At 35.2% G+C, this 27,998-nt stretch overlaps 1 protein-coding gene across 1 annotated transcript in view; it reads right to left on the bottom strand.

Moving 5' to 3' along the window:
* DACH1 (dachshund family transcription factor 1) overlaps positions 1-27,998 on the bottom strand; it is a 351,097-nt gene that overhangs the window by 106,928 nt on the left and 216,171 nt on the right. Inside the window, exon 4 of the mRNA XM_030469246.1 lies at positions 4,984-5,156. Within this exon, the coding sequence (XP_030325106.1) occupies positions 4,984-5,156 (173 nt within the window). The remainder of the gene's footprint in view (positions 1-4,983; positions 5,157-27,998) is intronic.

Here is a 27,998-nt window from a genome sequence, read left to right as displayed (position 1 = left end):
CATCAAATTTCTCCTTAAATATCAGCTGCAAAAGACTTAAGCTGAAGCTTCTGTAAGTCTATTTGTTACCCACTCCCCTCTACAAAGTGAACTTGGTCATTTTCCTCTTGAAGTCCATTTCTTCAGGTCTGCCCTCTGAACTTGCCCTGAACTACCTCTGATACGAGACATTTAAATGTATTATGTTCCATTATTTATGTATGGCATTGTAGCATTTCTTCTTTTTGGCTCTCATTTGGGCTTTCTGGCAACAATTAGAGGTGAAAAATATAAGAACATTAAATTACATCAATTAGAACACACATTGCCATTGAAAAAGCGAATGAAAAAAATGAAAAATTGAAAAAATGAAAAAATTTTCATGCCAGAACAGACCTATAAACTGAGTGATTTCTTAGAAAAAAACCTATCAGCATCTACCTTGGTTAAATAAATTAATGGTAAATTTCTGCTGCTGGGTAACAGGAAGAGATAACCTTGTAAACAAGTATAAATCAACCAGTGCTGTGATATATTGGAAGAATCAGCAAAATTTAGTCTCATATATTTAATATGCAGTAGAAAACTACTTTGCCACTGGTCACTTTTTCAGATGGAAAAAAGTGGTTTTGCTTTATTCCTAATTCTTCCTAAAGTATTAGTAACCTCATGGATAAAATGCAACCTTTTATTCTGTCATGCTTCTCTGTTGTAACTTTTACAACGTAGAATTATTTCAAGTTACTATTAATATGAGCTATGTGCTTTATATTTCCATATATCTTTCTGCTGAATGAAAAAAATTGATGTAGTGAAATAACTAACAATCTGAGCCTTTGAAACCATGGGCAGGTGATGAAAGCCACCTCATGTCTAAAGCATCCCCAGGTCACAGCTGCCACACTCACTGCAATTCATTGCTGTCACAATCTGCTGTCCCTGCGTGTTGTTGCTCTCCTGTTATTCAACCAACTCATATATCTAAACATTCCATTACAAAAAGGCACCTAATGTTTGTCTCATGTTCAAAAGGGCATAACACTCTTCTGAAATATAATTTTGTAGATTTTAGAGCTCAGAGTTCACTACCAAATCTAAGGTGTTGCTTTTGTAAGGCTTCCCTTATAATTTCGTCTTTGTCTCATCTCCTGAACACAGCAGGAAAAAAAATGTTTGGTTCATGCATAATCTCAGACTTATTCCAACTTCTTATCATGAGGAAATGAAATATTACCCAGTAATAGAACGGCATTTGAAGCTTTGTGAGTTTAAAGATAACAGTGCTAACTGTGAACTCAGTGAATTGGAAGGAAAGGTCAGCAAGCCATCTACTGTGGCAATGTTCACAGAGGAAATTCTTCTGTCCAATGAACCACATAGTTTATAATCTGTAGACTCAGAATTTCTAAGACTTAATTTTTTCTTTGCTACTTAATTAGATAAGGTTACTATTGATTTACTTTTCAGAGTAGAAAAAAATTTCACAGGTCTTCTCACTTTCATGTACAGTTTTAACTTGTAAATACCTCATACTCTAATTTCAAAACTACACTGTGGTTTTGGGTTACATGTATGAACTCAAAGATTAGTGATTCACAGACTTTTGATATCAACTTGTGGAAACATTTTCACTCAGGAAAAAAACATTTAAGTAAAATTAGATTTTTAAAAATGAGCCAAAAGATAATGAAAACCAAAATGTCTAGAAATGAAGCAGTAAATAAAAAGGAAGACATGATTCTAATGACAAAGTTTTGTGAAAGAGAGCAACTACGCTATTTATATAATGCTGCAAAAATAAAGAAAAAAAGGAGGCTTGACCTTCTCACTTACATCTATTCTCTAAGATATTTATTTTTATGGCAGTATAAGTTATTATTCATAAACTGTACATTGCCAGTGGAAGGTTCAAAAAGAATGCTGATTAGAGAGTTTCTTGCTCAACTACTCAGTGACTATAATTCCACAGACACCAAAATCACATTCTCTGACTATACCTAGTGAGGAACAGGTAAATAGCTAGTCCATGCTCATGGGAAGAAAATCCCCCTAATAATGACCTCATGCTTTTATGCTGCTGGGGTTTATATTTCAATCCTGTTCAGTATTAAAAAAATAATAGGAACATAATTACTTGGCAGTTCTATGTCTGTCCACATGAGCGTATTCATCTGACACAGACCAAAACAGAGGACTTACAATGTACAACAAAGGGGCTGAAGGAAAGAGTAGTAGAGTCCTGCAACACTAAGTTCCTTAGCCTTTACAGTGTTACAGAAATAACTATGCACAGCAAGCTTGTACATTTAGAAGTTAATTTTTTACAGTAAAAGGCCTTGACTGAAGAAGTCACAGCAGCATTTAGGTAATGCCTCTGTCAGGTTCTACATAAATGTCCCAAAACTCTTAGCTTAACTGTCCTACCATTAGAAAAATGTGCATTTCACCCTTGAATGAGTACACCTTTCTAAACACAACTTAGGTTAATTTGGCCATTTAAAAACACTTCATTGTTGGTCCACATCTTTTAAAATTATGGTTATGTGCAAACCAGATGGGAACATGAAACATGGTTTGTCAAATAACTTGCTCAAGATGTTATGCCAGGAGATGCACACAAGCTAGCAGCTATGATGATTTTATTAGTATGAATACAGGATACTTGAACTTCCAGGAATGACAAGTATATAATAATAATGATAATAATAATGATAATAATAATAATAATAATAATGTAGTAATATAATAATGTAATAATGTAGAGTATTAATAAAAATGCACACTTAAATAAGCAAAAATTTAAAATAAAATATTGTGATTTTTCCAGTTAAAAAGTGCTGCTAGTGCATTTCAGAGAACGAAAAATTGCTAGGTACTTTCAAAATCTTCACTTAGATTATAATGAAACTATCTTTCCAGATAGATGAGCTACAAGAATGAACTTGAGACTAAGTTAAGGGACACTGGGACATGGAAAATTTTTTGGTACGGAGCTGCTCACAGTTAAAATAATATGCATAGTTACATGATGACTGAGTCTCCCTTTCAGAGTCCAATATTTTTAGACCTACTAGACAGTTTTAGATCAGAAGAGTCAGAAATACTTCTCAGCTAAGTGTTTCCTTTGTCCAGCAATGTTACCGTAATGGGGTGAGATCTGTGAACACACCAGGACCCACTATACATATCCCAGGAGCTATGTTGTACTCCAAATGTACCTGGGTTTGGTAACTGGACAAAAAGATAAGGGGTTGCACTAGGGTATGCTGCCACAGATTTATTTAAATGTAGGACATAGTAACTTAGGTCATTTTAATAGCTACAATTAGTCTGCACTGCAGCTTTGCAAACAAGAGTCAGGTTGCCAAAGTGTAGAAACCAAAGGTTGCAAACACTTGAGAAGTTGAAATTTTGTACTCTTACAAATGAAATTAAATAGCTCCCAGAAAAGAAAACAAAATGAAGTTTTGTTGCCATAGTAATTCATGTGCATCAGGTGTCATTTAGCGCGTGATCCATTCCTATCTTCATTTTTTAGATACCTCTGTATTACCACTGGTCACTGTTCATGTAAATAAATTAAATTTAGAAATAGAAATAGATTTTAATTTAATTTAGAGAGGAAATGTAGTAGGATGTCCCAGAGAACTGTAGTACTATGTAACTCTCACTGAATAGCTCTGAAGTGAAAATAGAAAAACAAAGGTGAAGAAATTACCAGGCAATCAAATAGTTAGTTAAGAGGAAAGTGTCTTTCCAAGATATAGGCAAATGGACATGAGGGAAGGAATCTAGCCTTGCTGGCACAGCACCTAAATTCACAGCACCTAAACAATGTCTTAACTGTCCATGCCATTGAAGGTAAGAAAGGGACTCCACCAAAGGCCTCCAAAGGTGACCCTGCATTTACATTAGGTCATCAGGCCATATTTTTCTAGGTCAACAGAAAAATAGATTTCTCAAGTTTGAACTCAATGGTTCTGGGCTTGCTAGGTTAAAGAGGACAGGACAACAAGCATGACTCAGTGAAGTCAGACCTCTTCATTTTGCTTCAATAATCACATACATTGAAACTTCTGCAACTCTTGATTTGAATGTCCAAGAAATTTTAATTTTAGGCATTTTTTGGCAAATGAATTTCATTAGCAGAGAGATTTCCAGTGTAGCCCTATAACATCAGATAGTCTTGCCTTCACATGACTATTTCTAACATATGCTACATACAAGCACAAAAGTTTGTGTACTTACTGTATCACTTATTAGAACTAATGAAGAATAAAAGGTAAAATGTGGATATCTGAATAAATGTAAATTCAAATTATAAATATTTAGTGTTAAGGGAGAAATGCCTTTATAATGAAAACAGATCATCTTCGGTCAGAAGGAGACAAGACTCCATGAATACCTCTATAACCAGATTAATTTAATTACACACAGCTAACAAAACTCTAAATGGGCAGATAATTTCAAATATACGATATTTCTGAGATATCTCCACAATACTACAGCTCTGGCCTGCAGATTACAGGGTCTGTTCTGTGCAACTGCACTCCATTCTGTTATGAGATTTGGCAACTTAAGTTCTGCAGAGGCAAAGTATCAAGCCTTCCAGCCTCCTTCTGATAATTTGCAGCATTTCAATTCATATGATTAGATTTAAAAGTTGGAAGAACAATCCCTTCTAATTTAAGAAAGGAGTAATTTATTTCTTGATTTCTTGAGCAACGTTTGGTTACAGACTACGCAATGTGAGAAATCAGAAAGCTTTGTATTCTGTATCAAAATGCTTCCACTTGAGCACAATTTCAGTACTGATTTAGAAGGGGAGGAGAACTGAGAAGATAACACTGGTTACCAGCAGCCTCCTGTGTTCCCAGAGATACAACAGCTGGGTTTCTCATATCCACTGACTTTATGGCTTACCATATAACATCTGACATTTACCCACCTTTATAATACTTATTACATTTGTAAGCACAATCGTTTACTTATAGATATAGTTACCTTAATAACAGATGTCTCAACTCTGGATGGAGGACTCTGCACTTGTGCTGCTGCTGCCATGTTGGCGATGGTACTAAGGTGATTCATCTGGCTCATTGCCATGGTGACAGATGCTGGAGGTAGGCTCACAGGAATCAACGGGTGGGGCATCATCATAAAAGGAAGTTCCAGACCTGGTGGGGGAAAAAAGGGAAATAAGTTTATGCATCTTTTTAAAACATCAGCTTTTTTTCTCCTGATGGACAATATTCAAGTGATAGGTGACAGGATGGTTCACATTGCAGGTCAAAGCAGCTATGTGTCAGTTCTCTTCTGGGATACTATCTTTTTTACCTTTTTAATGTCTGCTGTAAGGTGCCTTAGCAATGCATTATGCCATGTATGCACAGGTTAGCTGATATTTTAAGTACCAATTTCACTGCATACATATTTGTTCTTTATTGTGCCCACTACTTCTGCTGAGTATTTTAAAGGAAGTATTCCAGTATTCCCCACATTTTTGATTTTTCACAGCCTACTTATATAAACTAAAAAAGAGGCAGGAATTGGAAAACTACTGATGTTAGTGCTGAAAGATGACAACCCGTACGATTTGGCAGAAGGTAGTTCTGTTGAAGAGGTTTGAGAGGATAGCTAACTGGAACATTATGCTGTCCAGGCAAGTCGGGGTGGTTAACAGAGGCCTGTGAGCCTTGGGTGGAGGGAGACTGAAGTTCTTTAGCCCAAGAACCATCACTGTTGCCTGTGGGGAATGAATATATATGATTTAGCTAAAGGAAGTCTCCAGATTTCCAATGTTTGAATTTGCAAGCAAGGCCAGTAATGTGACCTTTTTTGCAAGGGGCACGTTTTCCTTTCATGTATGTATGTATTTATTTATTTAAATATGTGGGTTGGGGGAATGAGTTTTGTGGGTTTTTTTTCCACCCTCTGACAAATCTATGTAGGGATAACTATTAACATCAGAACTTATAATTGTGCTCACCCATATGAAGTTTGTGTTTGATGTGTATTTTATACACACTTTCATAATTCTTAGCAAGTAAAACTATTTATAGCATTTATTTTATTCATGAGACACTATTTTTGCCTGCAAAATGGCTAGAAAAAGGATATTGCCAGTTATACTATTTACAATTGAAACTATATTTGCATTTCTTATACTTGTAAGTAACTAAACAATATCGAAAGCTATTACAAATTTACTTTATTGAGGGCATAAACACATATGTAGATATGCTGGGCTGATGATTCAATTTTATATAATCAAATTTTATTTCATATTATTAATTGAAATTTAAGGGATTATTAATTGATCCCTGTAGTCTTCTAGTAGTGTAATGGACTAGCAGCAAGAAAGAATGTGGACAAATTAAGTATTAAGCAGTAATTCATAAATATGAGAAATAACCTTTTTCAATATTGCAGATCTCCTATTGAAAAATTAATGAAACAGAAGGATACGATAAAAGGAAAACACTAAAAAATCATAAAACATTATTAATTTGTACATTTATATGTAATGAAAAGTTTCAAATCTAGCAACTTATATTATCCGTGGTGCATATTTCTATATAATGCTGAGATTGAGCATACGTATGTTTACACATACAAAATAATCTATATAATCATTGTATGAGTTTATTTACCATACACAATCAATAAACAGTGCTTGAATATATTAATGAGTATGTATATATGTATGCATTCTCAGCAGTATTAGTATACACCTCAGCAATATATGATTGTTTCCTTTTTCATGTAGAGCAGGATTTCAACCACCACTACTACTTTCATGTGAATTTCTATTGATAAAGACTTTAAGATAACATTATGCAAGACCCATTTAACCTAGACTCAATTTTTGTTTAGCATAAGGGATTAAAGTGATGTCTGAATGTTTTTTTATGCATCTCTTACTACTTAATGAACAACAAGGCCCAAAAAAACCAACAGGGACTGAAAAACAACAGGGCTTGTACCACCTCCTCCTCACTTCAGTAGAAACCAGATTTGCACATTAGTTTTGACATTTTTTAAGATCATTTTCATGAGATGACAAAAGCACAAATGTTGGTAGAATTCCAATTTAATTTCTCCAGATCTATTAAAAACCTGATTGTAAAAGCTGTACAACATAGTTTTTAATGAAAAATACTCCATTATTGCCATGATTTTCTTTCCCTAGTTACTTCATGAAGACAGTTAAGGCTCAATATAAATTCTAACTCATTAGCTCAGTACTGTCTCAGTCCCAGTGTAAATTGTTCAGAAATACGTAATGAAAACTCAGCCCAAACTCTCCTGCAATCAAACAAAGCAATTTCACGAAACAATGAAAAGAATCAATTATATGAGATACTTTTATTATTTTACAAGAAATTGTTGTAACCTTTATGCAGTGGTACACAGTTGAGCTGGTGAATACATGAGTTGAATCTCATCACCTTTGATAAGTGAACGTTTTTTTTTGAGAATTCATACTCTCAAAAAACCATGAACCTACTTTCAAACACATACATAATTGAAGGAGCTAAATCTTAGCTGGAAACATTTTTTTTCTTTCCTTTGCCCAATTTTCTGCTTTTTGTAGCTTTGCCATACACAATTCACTTCTTTTGAATATACTTTCACTTAAAAACATTGCCCAAGCAATGAGAGTTAAAAAGTGAGTTTAGTTTTAGCCAAAATTTAGGTGTTGATGCAGATTTAAGAGAAGAAAACAGGCAGTTCCAAATGGTCATGCACCCCACTTTAAGCATGTGCCCATAAAGTAATAAATCTGCTTTTATGATCCATAGGCTGTCATTAAGAAACAGCCACCACAAATCTGACTACACAATGCCAAATCCTAAGCAGGAACAAACCAAACCCTAATTTTTCCAAATGTTAAGAAAAGTTGAAGAGAGAACTTTGCTTTGGCAGTGGAGCACATGTTGCTTTGACCATCTTGCTCTAGTTTCATGCTGGATGTGTTTCTGTCTGTCCTGCTGTGGCTCAGCCCTCTGTGCTGGCCAGTTTAGCACAAATGTGACTGCAGTACAATTCGGATGGACTCAGAACTGCTTGGTGATCAGGTAATGCCCAAATGAAATGAAGAAGGAAAGACTAGAAAAGGTAACTTGAATGAATGGCCTCTGGGCATGCCTTCATCTGTACAGTAACTTCAGAAGAATGTTTTACAGATGGCTTAGACTTAGATGGCTTAACTAAGATGAATCTGGGCCAGAATGTCTTGTAGCTAAAAACTCTCCTCCTATCTTCACCATTCAATAAAAATAATTTTCAAACCTTTTTTTTTTATTTTATTTTATTATGTTTGTAAAATGTATTTCGGACTTGGAGCAAAATTCTCTAATTTACATGTAAAGTTATAGTAGTCTTCACAAGGTCATAATTTTACAAATCCTGTAAGCTTATTGGTTTTTTTATAATTTCTTACCAAAACATGATGGCATGACATCCATATGTAATATATATATATATATATGGGAATACATACAATACAGAAAGATAAATTACTTTACATATAAGTATTTGTTAATATTATAAGCAAAGAAGATTTTTACATTTTATAGGACTGGTGAATTCCCAGTAATAAGATATTTTCCCCATTTACTAGCAAGATCTTCTACAGTACAGTTAATTTCACATAACATGCTGACGTTTGCTATGGAGATGGAGTCAATTCTGCTGTAACTCTCCCTAACCTGGTCACAGAATTTTGAATGGTCAGTCACAGATTGCCAATTCTGGCAATTATTAGAGCTTTTCTGATTCTTTGCTCCCTTCTGCCTCAAAACTATAGTGTCTATTGTTTTAGAGTGATATCAAACCCACTAATAGATTGGAAGAGGGAAGACAAGCTTCAGAAAGCAATGTATCGAGGCCATGGCTTAGTCAATGACAGATTCTTTAACACTTGTAGTCTGGCATCATCTGTCAAGATTTGTTTACAAGGAAAGTAATTCATAGACAGAATCCAATCCATAACATCAGAAACCACTTTCAAGCTACAGGCTGTTGCACTCCTGAACACTTTAAGTGGACAGACGCAGCTACAGATACTCTTGGCCATTTGCTGTGTTTTTCTTACCTTAGTTAAGCAGAACAATTTTCTTCTTAGAGGAAATAGTTATTTTCATTAATGTCAACGTGAAATAAGTGTTATTCCTTAGACACTACTCACCGTCTGCACAACTAAGTGCAAGCTACCACTCCTGTCACTTTTTACATTTGGTTTTGATTTAATGTGTACAGTGGTTTCAAAGAGTATTAAAAATCTGTTCCCTTCTTCCTCTTCACTTGTTGCCCTGCTGGAGGCTTATGTTTTTCCAGTTTCCATCAGTGGTTGTCAAGTCTTTGTAATAGGATTAAAAGCTTGGACACCTGATATCCCTGGGTGCTCCAGTTCACCCTCATAAAAGCTGTTTGCTTTAAATTGAGAGAAAATCAGTTTTTAGTGGCATAATTAATTAAATTATGCAAAGTGTTCCAGATTCAGCATAACACTTTCTGAAGCAGCAATTGGAAGCTCTACATTGCATTCAAACTGCATTTCAATTGATGCTGCACTAGGCTGACCACAGAGTAGCATTTTCAAGGCTTTCAGGCACAAGGGATCCAATTTTAAAATGCAGATGCTTAATGTTGAGTGCTCAAACCCCATACATGTGCACTTGAATAGGCAATTTGGTAGCCAACTATGTATTTCATGTGTTATAGTGCCCATACGAGCACTCAAAAACTCAAAATTGCAGTTCCAAATGCAAGTAAATGTGCTCAAAAAATGGGCTCAGACTGTCTCGTATTTACTCATCCCAGACAATCTGATGGAAAAAAAATTACAATACATTTTCATAATTTAAAAGGCAGACTACAGAATTCAGTGTTTTCCCCATCTCCAACATTTCAGTATGTATCTTCCATAATGTGAGTTACCTTCTCCCGTAATCAGAGGTTACACAACAAACCATTATTTGTACACTGAAGTGGGTATGTAAAAGCCTGATGCGTGGATTATTTGTATTCATTAGTAGCACAATTAGGTAGTTAAGAATGGTTGTAATAAATGAAAACCATTTCGGACTGGAAGGTAATGCAGCCAAGAAAAAGAAAATGAATCAGAAAGCTAGACTGAACAATGTCAGCCTCTCAAACAAACTCTGGTCTAAACATACCAGATTCATTTTTGCAATCACATCTCTTGCTTATTCCTTTTCCTTTCTCATTCTGTCCCCATTAGGATTCAGCTTTCCCTAATTTTGGCTCCCCAAATATGAGCTGAGTTAGTTTAGTTCCCATGATAGTTAAAGAGGGATCTAACCAACAGATTCTTGAGAACTATTGAGCTCCTTCTATGAGACAGACATCTTTGCTCAGCTGAATCTCCATGGACTGGGACTCCAGTTGAAACTCAACTCATCTACCTAACCACCTACCATCTGAGGCAGACAAAATAATTTGAGGCATGTCCTACAGGGTGGGTGACTACAACACAACACCTGGCAAGAGACCCCATGTCTATCAGGAAATGGAGATCAACATAATTGAGGGTATCTAAGTTTCTTTCTCCATACTACTGATCTTCTTTCAGTCCTGTTAATCTGCTGTTATCTTTTGTGTTTGCTGAAACAACTTGTATCTCAGCAACAATTACCAAACAAAGCATCAGTATCAGCTGTGTTGGCTCATTTTTTGAAGTGGACTGTTCACTATCTAGACTATTTATGTCCACTGGAAAATATGTATAATTAGTGTGCTAAAAGTTGGTAAGCTTAGACTCCAGACAGTGAGGAAACCTCTTCATAAAACTGTCCAAATCAAATCCTGCTTCTTTAGAACTTTAATTGTTATAAATTTGTTATTTCATTTTTGTATTATTCAGTCTTGTGCTGTGAGACTGCATAAGGGAGAGGCAGCTATAGACAAAGGTACTTTTGTAAGACTTCTATGTTACTGCTGTATCATTAAAAGCAGAAAAGACCTTTGCCATCTGTAAACACTATCTGCCCCTTCACATATCACAAAGTGAAGAGAGCAAGTACTATGACAAAGGAAAACAACAAGACTCCTAAGACTTCTCAGGAACACTGTATTCTGCTCGAGATAAATGTGTTTTTTAATTTTTTTTTTCCCTGCCTTGATATTTTATGGTTATATAATGATGTGTATGCTCTTAAATAGACCGTGAGCAATGTGGCCTGATAATTGAAAATTTTTATCATTAGCTCTAACGCAGTGGTCTTATGGTGTGGTATTTGTAGCTCTGCTCTTATCATGATGAAGCATGAATAGGTATACAAGCAAATTCTGCAGACAAAAAAAAAAAAAGACTACCTTTGATAAACATTTTTCTGCAGAAATATATAAAGAAGCAAAAAGAACCTTTAATGCAACATATGATTTCTTCTTTGCAGATGACAACAGTAATGCAAAAAAAGGGTTTTAGCCTCAGTCATGTAAGATGTTACATTCATTATCTTAACTTTTATTGCATAGGTTTTCTTTGGCAGTCACATAGATGCAGTTTGCACTGTGAGCCTCGTGTACTGACTTTACTCACTCTTCCCCTATTTATGTTCTGATAAATAAAAACAAAAGTACAAGCCAGTAATTCCAGGAAAAGACAGTTTTCTACATGCTGAGTGTAAGAGTATATAGTTAATCATGACTGAGAAAATACTTAATTTATATTAATTAGTAAGTGAAATAACTTTTTTTACAGTGGCAATGAATCCTGTGAAATACATAAGTTATATTTTATACTAATCCTTCATTATTTCACCAAAAGATTAACAGAGCAAAAGCTTTTTAAAAATTCGATTTAATGAATAATGAAACTGTCCAACGCAAGTGAAAGCTCAGCAACTCAGTTACAGGCTGTGTGACATTTACCTAAAAATAGATTTTCCATTTGTCTCCTTTCACAAATACCTAACCTCTCCTCATTTTATAGATAATATGCAGTTTATTTTTATGGTTATATGATGTTATGAGTGCAATTTTGATATGTACATTTGTGACACCATCAGTAAGTAAAAAATTAGATGCATCTGTATGCACTGTATTCAGGAAAATAATAACTGGGCAATACTTTACTGTCTGATCCACCTAAGCAAATATGTTAACTTCAGAGCAGAAAGCTAGAATTACAGCTAGTCCCTTGATATAGAGTTTTTGTATTATGAAGACTAATGAGCTCTCTATTAACCAAAATCAACAAAACCCGATGATTTCTTCATCTCTCTTTAAATATAAAAAAATCTTTAGTGAATATCTAATTATAACTATATGTGCTTATCAACAAAAAAATTTCATTAGATAATCTATTTCTATATATTCTGATTGTATGTAACTACACATATAGCCATTTTTATATGCTTCTGGAAAAGATGAGAGTATATTTCTTGACCGAGTAGTATACAACTTTGTGGTTAGAACATTTTCTGGGAATTATGGATTTAAGTTGTTTTAGCATATGATCCTCTGTTGCTTCACTTTATAAAGGAGTTATCTTCCTTCAAGTTTTTTCTCCGTATAAGCAGTATAAGAGGCTCAGTGTAACAGGCTGCATTTTTAGTACAGGGAAAGAAAAACAGACCAGTCCAGAAACTTGCCCAAGGAGAAAGTTGAAGGTATGAGCTTCTGAGTGACAGAATTGTGATTCAGTCTTATGGGGCCTATGGGGCAAGTGCTTAAGCTTTGCTGACAACATGAATTTGGATGGGAGCTTGTGCTTAACATCTGCATTGGTCTGATGTAGGCAATTCCTCTGACAATGCTGACCATGATTTCTGACCCTTACTGCTTCTGGTTTGAGTTTTACAGCAGCTAATTCTATAGGAGCAGTACTCAAAACCAATAAAAAAGGCAAATGAGAGCAATATACCATATATCCACTTGGTCTTTCCCCTTTATCTTTACCAAAGTATTATCTCAAATGACCCAAAGTTTTCTAAAATAACGAGGTAATGACTTTCCCTTTAACTCAAAAAGAAAAATCCTGTCAATTTTCAGATTGCCTTATACAGCTGATGGCCCTGCAAAATGATAAAATAATAGAAAAAAATTGTGTAAAATCCTCAGTAAATATGCTGAAGTGAAAGACCTACACAGAGATAAGTGCATAAAGTGAGAAAGCCAAGTTTCCTAAAGTCATCTATAAGCAGAAAAATACATAGCACTAGTACATCCACTCTTTGCCCCATCTGTTTCAGCTGTGCTATGATACAGAAAAACAAGAGATGCAAGATACACTGGACTTGAAGACTAAAAGCAAGCAGATATCTGTAAACTCATGTTTAGTCAGTTCAGAAAAAGATGCATCAGGGATTAAAATGCAAAGCAAGGAGGTTGACATATTGCAGATAATTGTATTTATGAATGGATAAAAAAAATAATTGCTGAACTTAGAAGGAATATTTAAATTTCCAGCATAAACTTTTAACAGTGCATAGGCTCTAAAAGGTTGCACTCAGAATACTTTCTTATTTATTACTCTTACATTATTCTTATTGTTATTGTTATTATTAGTAGTATTACTATTACTATTATTACAGATTTTTACTCACTGATTTTTCAGTCATTTTCTTAGAAAACAAGGCTAAATCATCAACAATCACTTCTTATTAGCAAACAGATTGTCATCCAGTCTTAAATTCATAGCAAGGCCTCATAGCAATTACATCCCTGTTTTCTCTGGGAAAATTACCACAAGTTGGCTGCATGAAAACCCAGCAGCTGCAACCAGTTTCGAACACTCTCTGGAGCACGTGGCTCTGTTTCCTTTTCAGGGAAAAGTAGATTGCTGCTTGCCCATATCGTGCCTTGATATGAAATATGGGGCTGGACATATCTTGTCCTGGGAACAGAGGTTTCCTAATGGATGCCATATCTCTTCTACACAAGGGATCTGCTGCAGTAAAGCCAGGAGACCACACAAACTCAGGCTTCTCCATTGGAAGCATGTGCTTACTCTTAAACTGTCTATACAGCTTTGATTTAGCTCTCTCATGCCCATTCTCATGTAGCCTATAATTTTTATCTCTTATATAGTCTTTTTGCAAATTTGTATCACGTAATAGTCTCACATCTCAAAGGAAGCCAGTGATGATGATGATGCTAATTATTATCATTACTTTCAAAATTCCCTTTTTCCTGCTTTTGGATACACAACTTTACAGTGTTACTTGAACACGTATGTGTGAAGCTGTGTGCAATTCTCTACCTTTATGTTGCACACACAAACTATACACACATAAATGATACAACAATATGTCTGTTATACATGTACTTATAAACATCCTATACACTTCTATACAAATGCATATGGAGCATCAAAGTCAACCATCTTCAAATACAGTGCTCTCAGCTTAAAAAACAAAATCTTACCATGAATTCCTTCGTTGAGGTTTAACACATATATTATCCAGTGTTCACTGCAGACTAACAACCACTACATCTCAGCTGTTACTAAGGACTTAATTATGCTACAGTAACTTCATTGTACTCTTAAAACTTTGGGGTGGGGTGTGTCTGTATTTTCATGCCCCGAGACAGATGAATATGCCATAAAGAAGGAAATCTTATCTAGGAGTTCATGGATCCTAACTCTCTGTTTCTGGACCCCTGAAACTGTTGCTACCCATGATTTATTGTTTTCTTATGATGACAATGAAAAAAATGACAACTGCTATGACTAGGAGTAGTGGCAGTAGTAATAATATGTGACAGAGCAGGTGGACAGCTGAGGCTCCAAAGGGCTTAGAGTGTGAAAATACTGTAAAAAACAGTGCATATAAACACAGGACAGACTACAAGTAATTTCACTCAGTAAGAAAGATCTATATATAAATGTATATCTGTTATAAAGGCTTCTCACAATTCCTGCTGTTTATGCAAAAAGGATCATTTTCTCTTTCAGATTCAGTCTACCAATATTCTCCTGTATATTTGCATATTGATACCCAATCCCATTTACAACTCATGATGTTTTTCTGACTGGAGCCTTACAAAAATCTTCAAAGGTAAAATCTTAATTTAAAGACATCCAAAATAATGAAATTTAATTAAGTGGGAAGAATATGAAAGGTTTGTGTCTTTAAGGAGTACATTTCTTAAATATTTTACTGTATATTTGTGATTCGGTGGTGGAGAAACTACTTTCTAGCTGATTTTAGTATTTTTGTTTTGAAATTAAAAAAATAACAATCTTAAAGTTATTTAAAAAGTTATTTTAAAATGTTGTTCAAAACTTTAAAAATATTTATTTTTCTTGACTTCTGAAGAGGTAGGGACCACTGTTACCAACAGCCATCTCCCCTGACAAATGTTTTCACCTGCTGTAGAAGAGACAAACCCAAGACAGTTTTTGACAGAAAATCCTATTGTCATTAAATGATAGCATGTCACGATAATTTATTCAATACTGGCCTGAGAGTTCTCTCTTTTTGTCCTGCAATAGTGCTAGTACAAGAAAGTTCTCCTAATCTATTATACAAGATTTAGTACTCTATAACTTTACCAACCCCACGTGAATTTACAGTAATTCTAGTCATTCTTGTACCTTATATCAAATCAATTTGTGCAGAATCCACATACCATTTAATTATACTTTTAACAGTGTGTCTAGCTGCATCTTAGACAGAATTTCTAGCAAGGAATTCACATCCACATCCATCCATCTAGTAAAAATGAGGATGGTAAACTCCTTCAGTGGTCAAGACAAGACATAAGCACAAGACATAAGCAGGTCTTACTGTGGTTCCCAGCTAACTCAATCTTTCTTCATGGCCAATAATTCATCTGGTCAGAAATGAGGGGAGGTATGTAACAGGAGAGACAGTAGGTATACATATAGACAAAAAAGTACTTCAGCCTGCTTTGACTCAACTAGAAGTAATATTCTTCAGATTAGAACTGTGAGTACAGCGTTGACAAAGATAACCTCTGTTCCCAGTTCTCTTGCTTTGTGGACAAGTTTCTTGCCTATTGTGTAAGTGGTGGCTATTATACAATAACAGGGTGGGTGAGATGACTTCTCAGCTTCCTGTGTTCAGTCCTCAAATGGATAAAGATGTTTCTCTGTGTTAAGTCTCTCAAGACTTAACAAGCCTTGCAAATAAGGAGGTGTTTGTTATGCATTAACATTGAAGTCTGCACCTTGAGTTTTATCAAGAAAAAATCAGGCAAAGCAGAGTCCAGAATATATTTTAAGGGTGGCTGGGACAAGATGAAGCTCTGGGACTGGTATTCTGGAATTATTGCAAATAAATAAAAAATATCATTGTAATCACTGTATCTGTCCATCTCCAGCATAACTCTACCTCCACTTTGTCTAGCACAGCACAATGACAAGTCACAGAAGGTTCTTCTGAACTGTACTGTAAAACCATGCCATTTTCTGTACACAAAACTCATCTGAAAATGCTCTCATGAATGTCTTCTAAGTGCTTCTCAACAGGGCCTAAGAGACCTCTACCTCTCTCAGACACAATTAATATGGATGTGGAAAAATTTATGCATAATGTGTTGTCAGACTTGTTACTACTCTTGCATATAAGAAAGCATAAGTGAAAGATTTCCAATAATGCTGCTTAACAAAAGAAAAGCAACAATGTTAATTTTATACTGAAAAATCTCCAACTGATACATTGGACAAGATCCAGTTGTCCTGATGCTCAAGGAAAAATTCTACAAAAGCTGTGTCACCTAAGAGCTTTTCAATTCTAACTTAAGATTTCTGTCTCTTTAAACCTAACCTGCAATAATTTTTCAAAAGCTTTGGTTTTGTAAACAATCTGTCTAGTATATAGTCAATATACATTTCTGACAAAAATAAATGTAATGACTACCAGTTTACAGTAAAAGCTGTGCTTCTCAATTTTAAATCAACAAGACATAAATTTACAGACAAATCATTAACAGGCAACAATAATCCTAGAAATCAAATCCTAGAAATCCAATTTGGCCTGAAGGCCAGAATAACTTAGTGTGTTATTCCTAGAAATGGAATTGTAAGTAGTACTGACTGACACTTGGCATACAAATTTGGCATTCGGCTTACATACCCTTCAAGATGCAGCATACAGAATTCCACACTTATATTCCATGACAGGAAAACAGCTACAAATCATTTTTAAGTATACTTCCCTTTAAAAGAAAGACTGAAAACCAATTTCCACTGAAGTGAGACTTGACCGAGGCTCAAATTTCATTCCTGTTTCTCTGATGTATCATAGAACCACAGAACCTTTCAGGTTGGAAAAGACCCTTGAATGATTGAGTCCAACCATCATCCCTACACTACCAAGCTTTCCCCTAAACCATATTCCCCAACACCACATCTAAATGACCCTTAAACACATCCAGGGATGGTGACTCTATAACCTCCCTGGGTAGCCTATTCCAGTGTCTGACCACTCTTTCTGGGAAATTTTTTTTCCTAATGTCCAGTCTAAACCTCCCCTGTTGCAACTTGATTCCATTCCCTCTTGTTCTATCAATTACCATTGAGAAGAGACCAGAACCAACCTCTCTACGATGTCCTTGCAGGTAGTACCAGCCTGAGCACAGCTGTGTACAAGGTTCTAAGGGCTGAGGCATGTTAGCTGAAGGGATGTACAAATATTAAAAATGGCCTAAAAACTTTATTAACTTATGGTTAACCTTCCCGGGGCTAAAATCTTATTTGAATGTGAGATATGTGGTAACAGAGCATTTGCCCTGTTATTTGATTCACTAAAAAAGGATATTTAAAAAACAAGACTACCCTCAAGTTCCAAAGGGATGTCTGTGCAGTCTTCGGGACTGATACTGTGTTAAAGTATTAGTACAATTTTTCAAGCAGATTACTCTGAACATAATGCTTTGAAAAATTTAAAAAAGAAGAACAGGTAGCAAATGTCATTTCTTTCATAGCTACAAAATGCAAACTCCAAGTGTTTTAACCTAATGAATAAATGAGTTTGTCCTTTATGTATAAAATATAGTTTGTGTTTGTTGCACAAGTTTTTTAATAATAGATGAATTTTAGGTTTGCTTCAACGTATTCAATAAAGTGTGATTAATTTGGTTTTTCAAAAATGCAAACTAGACATTACTATATTACTCTGCAAAATGCACAGCTTGCAACATTATTGTCTCTGTGGGATCTTAAATTGAATTGTAAAATGTGTCTTATTTCCAGTTTGATTTATGTAAGAAATTTCAGTAGATAATTCCCTTTTTGAAGTTTCACTGCTTTCTGCGAAGAAAAAATACATAACTAAAAATCATGACATAGCTTATTATAAATCACAGCACAGTTTTATCCTTACATAATGTTCCTCTTAAAAATCATATATTGATGCCACATGCTATGTTCAATTCAGTGAATTAACTTTTTTTTTTGAAGTTTCGTATTATGACAGATTATATAACGCATTTTTGACATGTTCTGTGATTTTATTGCGATATTCTAGGTAATTACCAAATCTCTTTTTCTCTAAAAAAGCTTTCCTGTGCCCTGAGAATTAATCTATGATACCATTTAACTTGGCTTTTTGAAGTAAATATCACTAGATAAAAAGCCAGCTGGTTCTGAATAATGGGATACTTGAATGAATGTATTAGTGTTTGAAAATGAGAGTACAAATCTTTTAAAAAGATTAATTTCCATAAGAAAGATAGCTCACAGATCTACAAAAGAATAAATTCAAAACATAATAATCTGGCAGAAAGAGAGGTAGATTAAAGTAAAGGCAGCAGCACCTTGTTATTGCAGCTGTTGTATAGCAATGATTCTGTATCAATTACAACATTTGGTAGGTATGGGCAGCCTCTTCAAAGGTTTCACTATAAAGCTTGAGCCTGGAATACACAGTACACCCTGCGTAATAACTTCAGTGATTAATTTTTTTTCTTAACAGGATGAAACTTTTGTTCCCAACAATTGAATGTCTGGGAAGAGTTACAAAGACTCTTCTGACTTTAATGTGAAAAGCTAACATCAGTTTTGTTTGTTATTAAAGATTTGGATATGAATTTATCTTTATCATGAAAAGAGCTTGGCTTTATCACCACAGACAAATGCTGACATCAGCATGTAGACTGACTTCTGTTGTCCTATGGACTTTATTTTCAATATCCTGTTTCAAAATATGTTTCCTTGAGTGGGTCCAGGATTCTGTTCACACAATTATCGCGGCAAAATATTAATGAAAATAAAGTTTGCTGATGCCACTAAGTACCACAGGTTTGCATAAGGCAAGTTCTAAAGACTCGAGGAACCAAATCATATTGGGAAAAACTTTGTTTGCTTTCTGATGATGGGATTAATCCAGCTTCAAACAGAACTGCACCAAGTTTTTCACTGGTATGTGTGGGAGTCAGATTGATCTTAATAACCTATTGTGGGCAATCTACTGAGTTAGTCAAGAAACGGAGTATCCTTGAAGGATGTTAAAAAACATTATATTAGTAAAGTGCAGGAAATTACAACTCCCAAACCTCAAAATCAAACTGAGTCTTTCTTCTACAGAAATAGCCATGAAGTGCTGAAAATGTCAGTAGTAATATAATTTAGACAACAAAAGTCAGCAGTTTCAAAATAATGTTCTTCCCTTGCGAAACTGCTGGAGAGAAGATTTAGCAGGACCATGTAGACCTTTGTGACTGCACCATACCAGTGCAGCTGCAAGAGAGCAGAAACTTCCTATACAAGTATAATGGGCATATGAAATACAACTGCAGAAATTTCTAAGCTAGGTTCAGACTTGATTTTCAAGTGATATTCGAGTGTCATCTTGATGACACATTTTAACTCCTTCCTCCAAAACTTAGTATGAAACCTAACAAAAATATTTGAATACTGAATGATATGCCTGATTCTCTCCTGACTTGTTCATTGTGGAAGCTGAATTGTTGCTGTTGAAACTTAGAACAACGATTAATGGACTGACAGCAGACATGAAGAAGAGATATTTTAGATAATAATTTCAGTTTAAAATTTTTCAGGATTATGACAGTGACTACTGAAGGCACAGCCTATATGTATATAAATATTCTTACATATGCATCTACAAGGCAAGATCCAACTTACCTTTTACAAGCATCCTAACAGAAAAGTTACTAGAAACATGGCATTTTAAATAACATTTGTACCTTTAAAGTTATAAAAACATTCAAAACAGGACTAAAGTACCTTGTCACAAACTTCCATTTTGCTCTAGTATTTTTTCAGTTCAATTCAGTATTTTTAAAATTTTATTTCTTGTCTTAGTTATAGGCTTGTGTAGTTATAGGTTTATTAGATCTATATTACACATTTTTCAATATATGTATACTTACCACTTCACTAGAACAAAGCATTTCTAATTGCAGTCTTTCAAATGAACATATTTAAAATTTCTTCTGTATTTCATATTTTGCAATTGTTACTATTTCAAATGGTATGGATATTCCTGTGTTCCTAAGATGTGATATGCTTACAGTGACTAGAACTAGATAGCGATGTAAACTAGGAGTGAACTGCGTATATGAATGCCATTCATAATAGTAGTTTCAGAATGGCAGTGAAAGCTAAAGCCAGATGATCAAAGGCAATAATTAGTTAATAATTAGTCCCTGGTCGCTTAGTCAAAGTAAGTGGTAACACACCCTGTTACCCTAAAGCTTACCTTTACCAAGAACACACCACTTGGTCAGCAGAACTTGGTAAGAAACATACAATTAAGCCATGATAACTCAAAGATTTTCATTCACATGCCCAATCTTCTTGTCAGGGATCACTGGAGAAATATTTTACTGACACTCATGGGCATTAAAAACGTCAACTCTACAATGTTTTCTCTACTCTTCAGGTATATTGCAAGGCACAGAAATGCTTGCTGCCCTGCTGGATAAAGATAATGACAAAGTTCAGTGCAAGCAGCACCAGGTCAGAAGACCAGAATTAGATCTGTGCAACAGCTGCAATGACTCATCTTGAAGACCATACTTTTCTCCATTATTTTAATTTGCTAAGCCAAATAAACTGCCAGACTCCCTTGTACACTTTTGAGAATGTTGCAGACCTCCACATAGGAATGAGGTTTCAGTGATTAAGAATAATTTGAACCAAGTAAATGAAACTAGAAACAAATCAGGGAAGCATTTGAAGATTAAGGCTAATGTCTATAGCAATGCAACTGAAGGGAGTTTAGGCATAACAAATAATTCATCTTAGAACTCAGTGACATTTACTATGAAAAGATGTTTCTTTTTAGTCTCTGCTAAAACTGACTACAAAATGTTTACAGCAATTTTCTGAAAGCAACTCCACATTCTTTTTTAATCATACTACTTTGGAAAAGCTGCTTTTAGTTAAAATATAAAAATCATACTTACAAGGTTTCTACTAACGTAACTGCCATTCCATTAAGGAAATGGCATGGCAAACAGTAAATAGTGGCCTCAAGGGAAATGTAAGTATTGATTTTATTACTATGTTGGTTGGATTGTATTTGCAATTGTCAACTCTAATTTTAGGCTGTGTATTAAGTATCCTTATAATAGCTTAAGGAAAAGAGCAAATATTAATTAGAATATATTGATAATGTTTTTATAAGTCTTAGATTTAGTGCTTACCAAGCATATATTTTGAAAAAATACAAACCTACTTCTTGCTTGTAAACGTAGCTAATAAATGAATAGGCAGAAACTATAATTACATGCATTATATGATACTTTTGTGCATAAAGGCATCTGCTGGATGCCATTACTTAAAATTAAAACTAAAATAAAGTGATAACATACTTATTATTGCATGTGGCAAATAAGGTTGAAGTCACTATCAAATACAAAATGATCAGTAAACAGACTGATTGTGATTTTGATCCCAACAATTGCTTTTTAATAGTCAAACTCTTATACACCAGTTAGTCTCTGAGTATAGATATCTGCCACACACAGGAACTGCAGAATAGGTTATATTTGCAGATAACACTAAAGGTAATTCATGTCCTTTTTTTTCTAGTCTTTAATTAATTTGAAACAGCACTTGCAGAAAACCAAACTTACTTAACTTCCAATAATATCCACATGATCCACATGTACTTAACTAGCAGAAAAGACTCACGACTCACTTTGGTATTGAACTGCAAAAAGGAAATACTAGCAGAAAGATACAATTATCTACTAGAAAATATTTAATGGCTGCTTCTTCAGAGTTTCACAGCCTTCCTACATGAAATGAAAAGATGCTAAGTGTGCGGTGATGGTAATTTCAAACAATGCAAAACTGATTGGACAGTTCACAGGGAAAGGATTTCCTACCCTTACTTACTTCACATTTAAGATTACAGTGTGACTTGCACAAAAAAAAAAGTACACTGTAAGTGCAGCTGATGTAGCTGACACTTCAGAAAAATCTATTCCTGATAAGTTTCATGTTTAATGTGTGAAATTTCTAAAGGCAGCTAAAAATAATTGTTTATGCCACCTACAGTATTGTCAGCTACGGCAACTGTATCATCAATCCTGATATCACTCATCCTTCTTAAAAATCTCTGCTACAAATATATGATGATTTCAGCATCTCAGTTTACCTTAAAGAAAAGAAAAAACACTGTTCCTTCCAGGTGTGTGACATAATAGCCTATATTGGTTGGGTGTCTAGACAGCTGGAGAAACCTTCCCAAGCATGGCCACACTTCCAGCCCTTCAGGGGACCTGATGCTCCTGGGGTGCAGCTGGACATTTACTCTGGGCTTACCACTGTCATATCTCAACACCCTGTTGACAAAGTTTTACACTGTTGTGAAGCTTTATCCTAAACCTTAAGGAAGCAGCAGATCACAAGCACAGTAGTGTGAAATCATTACTTTTTCAAACAAATTATTTGTGACCATTCCGTATCTACCCTGGACTCTATACAAATATGCTGACTGCTGAGGTAGTCAAGAGGGTTCAAAAGGTTTCTTCTGTTTCCTTCCTGCCCTTGCCCACACTACCTGTACAAGTAGGAGCATGCACAGAGACAGATTTCTTTCAAGGGGTTCAGAAAGGGCATTTCTGAGGCTCAGTGGGCTTCTGCTCCCTCAGAGAGAGCCAAGCTCAAAAAACATCACCAGCATTTTGCTCTCCACCAAAGCACAGCCTCTTGTAGAGCTTGTCTGAGAGCTGGGCAAGCAAAAGCTCTCTCCATATGTGTCCTCTGCATATTAAACAACCTAACAGGCTCTGCAGAAGCCTGCAGGTGAATAAATTGAAGTATGTTATGTTTGGCAGGTATCAGTGCACGCAGATGTATAAAAGTTCAAGGACCACATTTGTTATGCATGTATTTATACCTTCTTTCCTCCCAGGGGACAAGAAGATCTTAATCAAAAGTCTAACTAATGCTTAGGTGGTGCGGAGTAGATTGTTTGTGGGTCACTTGATAAAAGCAAATTTCACTATCCATACTGGTTACTACAATTTGTGGCTCTTAATTTCACTAAGCAGTTATTTATATTATGCAGCTATATCTTCGCTACCAAATATGTAAAGCAAACATTAAAAATACACAAAATATTAAACCTAGAGCATCAGCAATGGGAGTGCAGAATGCCTGTAAGAAGAAAAAAGAAGCAAAAAAAGAAAAAAGCTATTTTTTAGCTATGTATATCTGAGCTTTCATATTTTATGCAAATGCAATATTCTTAATAATTTTGGAATTTACATATAACAATCAATACCCTATACTTCCTAGACAGACACTGGAATATACTGAAACAGTTTATTTCAATATTATTACAATACTACTTTTAAAAATAATTCAGTTGTGTAAATGCTGACATTACTTAATTACCTGAAATCCTTCATAAAGAAATTTTGTTTCTGTTATTATCTAACAAGACCACCACATTGCATCACTTAACAGGCATCAGAAGGCAGGCAACAGAAAGAAAAAAACATCTCTTTGGCTGCAGATCTCTGTGTATTGTTAGGCAAGCAAAACCATGTAACTTCATGTTTCCTCTGAAGTGTTTAAGCAATAGTAACTGTATACTGTCCCTCAAAGGAAAATTCACTCTGCCTGTCCCAATTATGCCAGATGTCATTACTAATGTTTACTCCTTTTCTAAAAAGTGAACTGTAGTGGATGAATGTGGGGGAATCTTTTTTTTTTCTTTTTTTTTCAGATTTAGATAGAATTATTTTAAAGAGAGATTATTCTTTTTTTTTTACTGTAACAAGAGGAAAGGTAAGTGAATTCCAATGTTGATTGAATCTGAAAAAAAAACAACCCAACCAAAAATAAACTTGCATTACACTTTACTGAAGTAGCATAAACAAATTAATTGACAATGTTAAACACAGTAAATGCTTTATCTTTTTTGAATTGTCAGAAATAGAAGTGTTTCGTCTCAGAGAGATCTCTATTATGGTGATGGGGAATGCACAGCTTCATACCTTTCCCTTGTAAACCTTGCCAAAAGATCAGGGGTGATCTGCTGCTCACAGCTACTTAAACAAATCTATATTCTAACTCTGCTAATGCCCTTTTTTCACAGTACAAGACAGAACTGATGAGGCTTCTAGTTTTACATAGAGAAACTGGGATATGTTCTTGCAAGGAGCTGAAATTAAAGGGTGTTGTTAATTGAGTGAGAAGGTTAAAGCATTTCAAAATAGAAACAGCTCAACTCCTGGGAATTTGGAACGCCTTAGCTCTGGTTGGTGACCATTTTTCTATGGCTAAACAAGCTGCTTAGAAATATGGTTCATGCTGAGTCTTAGAACTACCAGTAAATTAAACAACATCAAAAAGGGAGGAAAAAAAAAGTTTACTGCTTGATTAACACAAGATCTTAGAAGGAAGTTTAAAAATAATACAATACAAAACAAAATCTCAGTTGTATGAAGAAAAAAAAAAATGTGCACGATATCACACGAAACTAATTCTATTTCAACACAAAATACTCTGAACAGAGAAATACATGGCATATTCAGGAGTCAGAAGAGTTTGATACGCAAATCTCCGGAAAGAAACTCTGATTTACTCTTTTTAAAATCAGTTTATTGTATCACAGATGGCAGCTCAGGAGGGGAAATGAGTTCTACAGACTCACCACCCACCGGTAGGGGAAGGGAGGGAGCAGACACTGAGGCCAGTTTTGACCCTACCCCCGAAAATACCAGACAGAATCGCTTCAAGTCACAATTTCCTTCTTACACTGCTCCCAGGGCAGCATGCAATTATGTACTGCAACTGGCTTAGGGCAGGCTGGGGCCACAATTACTCCCTTGACCTTGCTGAGACAAACAGTGGGAGTAAGGTGAGCATGACATATCTCGCTCTCAAAATTCTCAATTATTTAATGCAACTAATGTAATAGTAATTTCCCTGCGTCTTAAGAAAAAAAGAAAAAAAAAAAAAAAAAGAAATTGCTTGCCATCATACAAAAAGGACTTGCCTGTGAACACAACTAAAAGGTCAAAATGGTAGTTTTAATTCAAAGTTTCCATAGCTTTCTCGATAAAAGAAGCATGAATATAGATTGTCTATTTCTACTTTCCATTAAAAAGCATAGGAGTTTCTTCTACTTTCTGTAATAGTTTTATTAGTTTTAGCTCTATTACAACAATATTCAAGAAAGTTCCATTCATATCATAGACAATTATCTGTGATAAAGCTCACGGCAGAAACTGTAGATGGAATAAATGCTGACATGGGTACATTAATGCACATGCCACTCACATTGTGTCAGGTACAGCTATCCCTCAAGTTTAAAGATACAAATACTCCTTTCAGCACTTTGGCATATCTCAAGTAATTAGAAGCCATCTGCTGAAATCTTCTATGTTCAGTCTCAAACAGCCATACTGAAATGGTTGGGGCTTTATGTCATGCTGGAGGGCATACCTTTCCCTCCCTTCTCAAGCTGGAAGAGGCCTCAGACAGTGAGTTAGAATGAGACCATGCAGAGAAAAAAAACACTGCCAGGAGTTTGACCAAGGCCGTCCAATTAATTGTCAATGAGCTAAGCAATGGAAATTCATTGAACACCAATAAATACAAATTCAAACGTCTAAATTAAAGATGAAACATAGGTCAGTTTGGGACTCAATTATAAATTAAATTATCCATAATAGCCAATTAAAATAGAGTATGAGGAACAAGTGAGGCAGGGAGAGAAGGCTCAGTTAACCACGGAGTAAACAGAATGAATTTCTACTCATCTTGTAGCCACGATGCAGCATACATATCAGAATCTGATCAGAAGCTGATACCCATGGTTGCAGAGGAAGACTTACAGGGGAACATTAAAATATCACTGCAAGTCAGAACTCCATGAAAAGTCACTGTTCTGATCTTCCAGTTGAAGAAGCCATATCAGTGAAGTGGATGCCTTTCGGTAACGTCTACTTTGCATGGGCAGCAGGAAAAACTGATTGCTTCTCACAGTCTAAGAGGTCTCTTTATGAGATAAACAAAAGGAATATAAGATGTCACAGTAATATACTTTGAATGATTGAACATATTGCGAGATAAACTTGTTTTGACCATGTGATCAGTTCAGTGATTTTTTGTTTGTTTGTTTTTGTTTTTTGTACATGTATGTAATGGGATACAGTGAGGGAGTTATTTTGATAGAACAGGAGCATACAATAAATTATGAATGGAGAAAATCCCCAATCATAAAGCTGAAGAACATTTCTGAGTGCACAATATTAATGGAGATCAAAAAGGCAGATAACCCATGTGTAATACATGAGTAGTGAGGAGTAACCTCCAGAACTTCCATGTAAATCAGTTAGTTATATAGCACACTGGGTCGAGCTTTAGTGAAGCAACTTCTCAAAACCATAAAAATCACTTACTGGAACAGCTGACTCTACAGCATGTTTGATGAGAAGATGCTCTTCAGTAATTCTAAGTAATTCAAGATGCTGCTTTGGTCAGTGACTAGAGTTGACTTATTAACAGTAATCACAACAACATAATTTAGAGACCTCTCATAAGGCAGGCTTCATAGAGTGGCCCTAAAAAAAACAGATTATCAAATCACTGAATCTAGTTTGTTTCAAGGGCCAAAGGTGAGTTGTGCCAGTCTCATAAGGCCCAGATCCCTTTTGTACACTATCTCTGCTATTCTGAGCACCACACTGAAAAGCAGAGTGAATGCAATGCCTGGGCTGGAGGATCTTATATGGGATGGAGAACAGAGATGCTTCAGAAGCTGATCTACTCAAGAGCTTGGATTAAGAACTGAAGCATGCATATTCCAAATATCAACATACAGATTATTAAATATAATAAAAATTAAAATATTCAAGACTATGCTCATTATTTTTTACTTAGGATGAAGCAAATCCATAAACTGCAAAATATGAAAGGACAATACAGCATAAATACTTTTTCAGCAATACACAAAACAATTTTGTACATGATTTTGAGCACAAGTTGCTCAGAAATACAGACTTGTGAATAAAGATTGGGAGATTTTTCAAGTGGCTATTGGGTGAAATTCACCACTTGCAAGATAGTTAATGATTATGAAGAACTCTGCCTAGTTATAAAGATTTAATACAATTATCTGGAATCCTTACTCGATGCATCTATGTGCAGATATACTTAAGTAGAAATCCTGCAGGCACACTACTCTCCACCTGTTCAAGATAAATTTCTTGACTATACAGACTTTCTCAACTTATGGTTCAATATCCAAGGTTCAATTATTTTTCGTCTGATGTACCAACAAAACCCACCTACCTATTAATTCACTTAGTATGTCAAATTGAAGCCATATTACAACACTGTTATGTGAAGTTAGTAATATATCTATCTTTTTTTGACAGAACAATTAATCCCATGTTAAAGGTGCTTTCTTCGGTTAGTACAAGTCTGTTGCTTGTGACCATGTGGCCACAAAAGTTAAGCCTGGGCTGAACCTCCTCGATCTCTCCCCAGCTCTGCCCATGCTGCATAAACATAGCTTCTCCTCATTAAAAAAGGCCAAGAAGAACCACAATGTGAGAAATGTGAAGAAGACACTCAAGAGAGTGAC

Source organism: Calypte anna, chromosome 1 (genome assembly GCF_003957555.1).
Source record: "Calypte anna isolate BGI_N300 chromosome 1, bCalAnn1_v1.p, whole genome shotgun sequence".
NCBI classification, from domain to species: domain Eukaryota; kingdom Metazoa; phylum Chordata; class Aves; order Apodiformes; family Trochilidae; genus Calypte; species Calypte anna.
The sequence above is the reverse complement of the archived record's forward strand: the minus strand, read 5'-3'. Positions and strand labels throughout refer to the sequence as shown.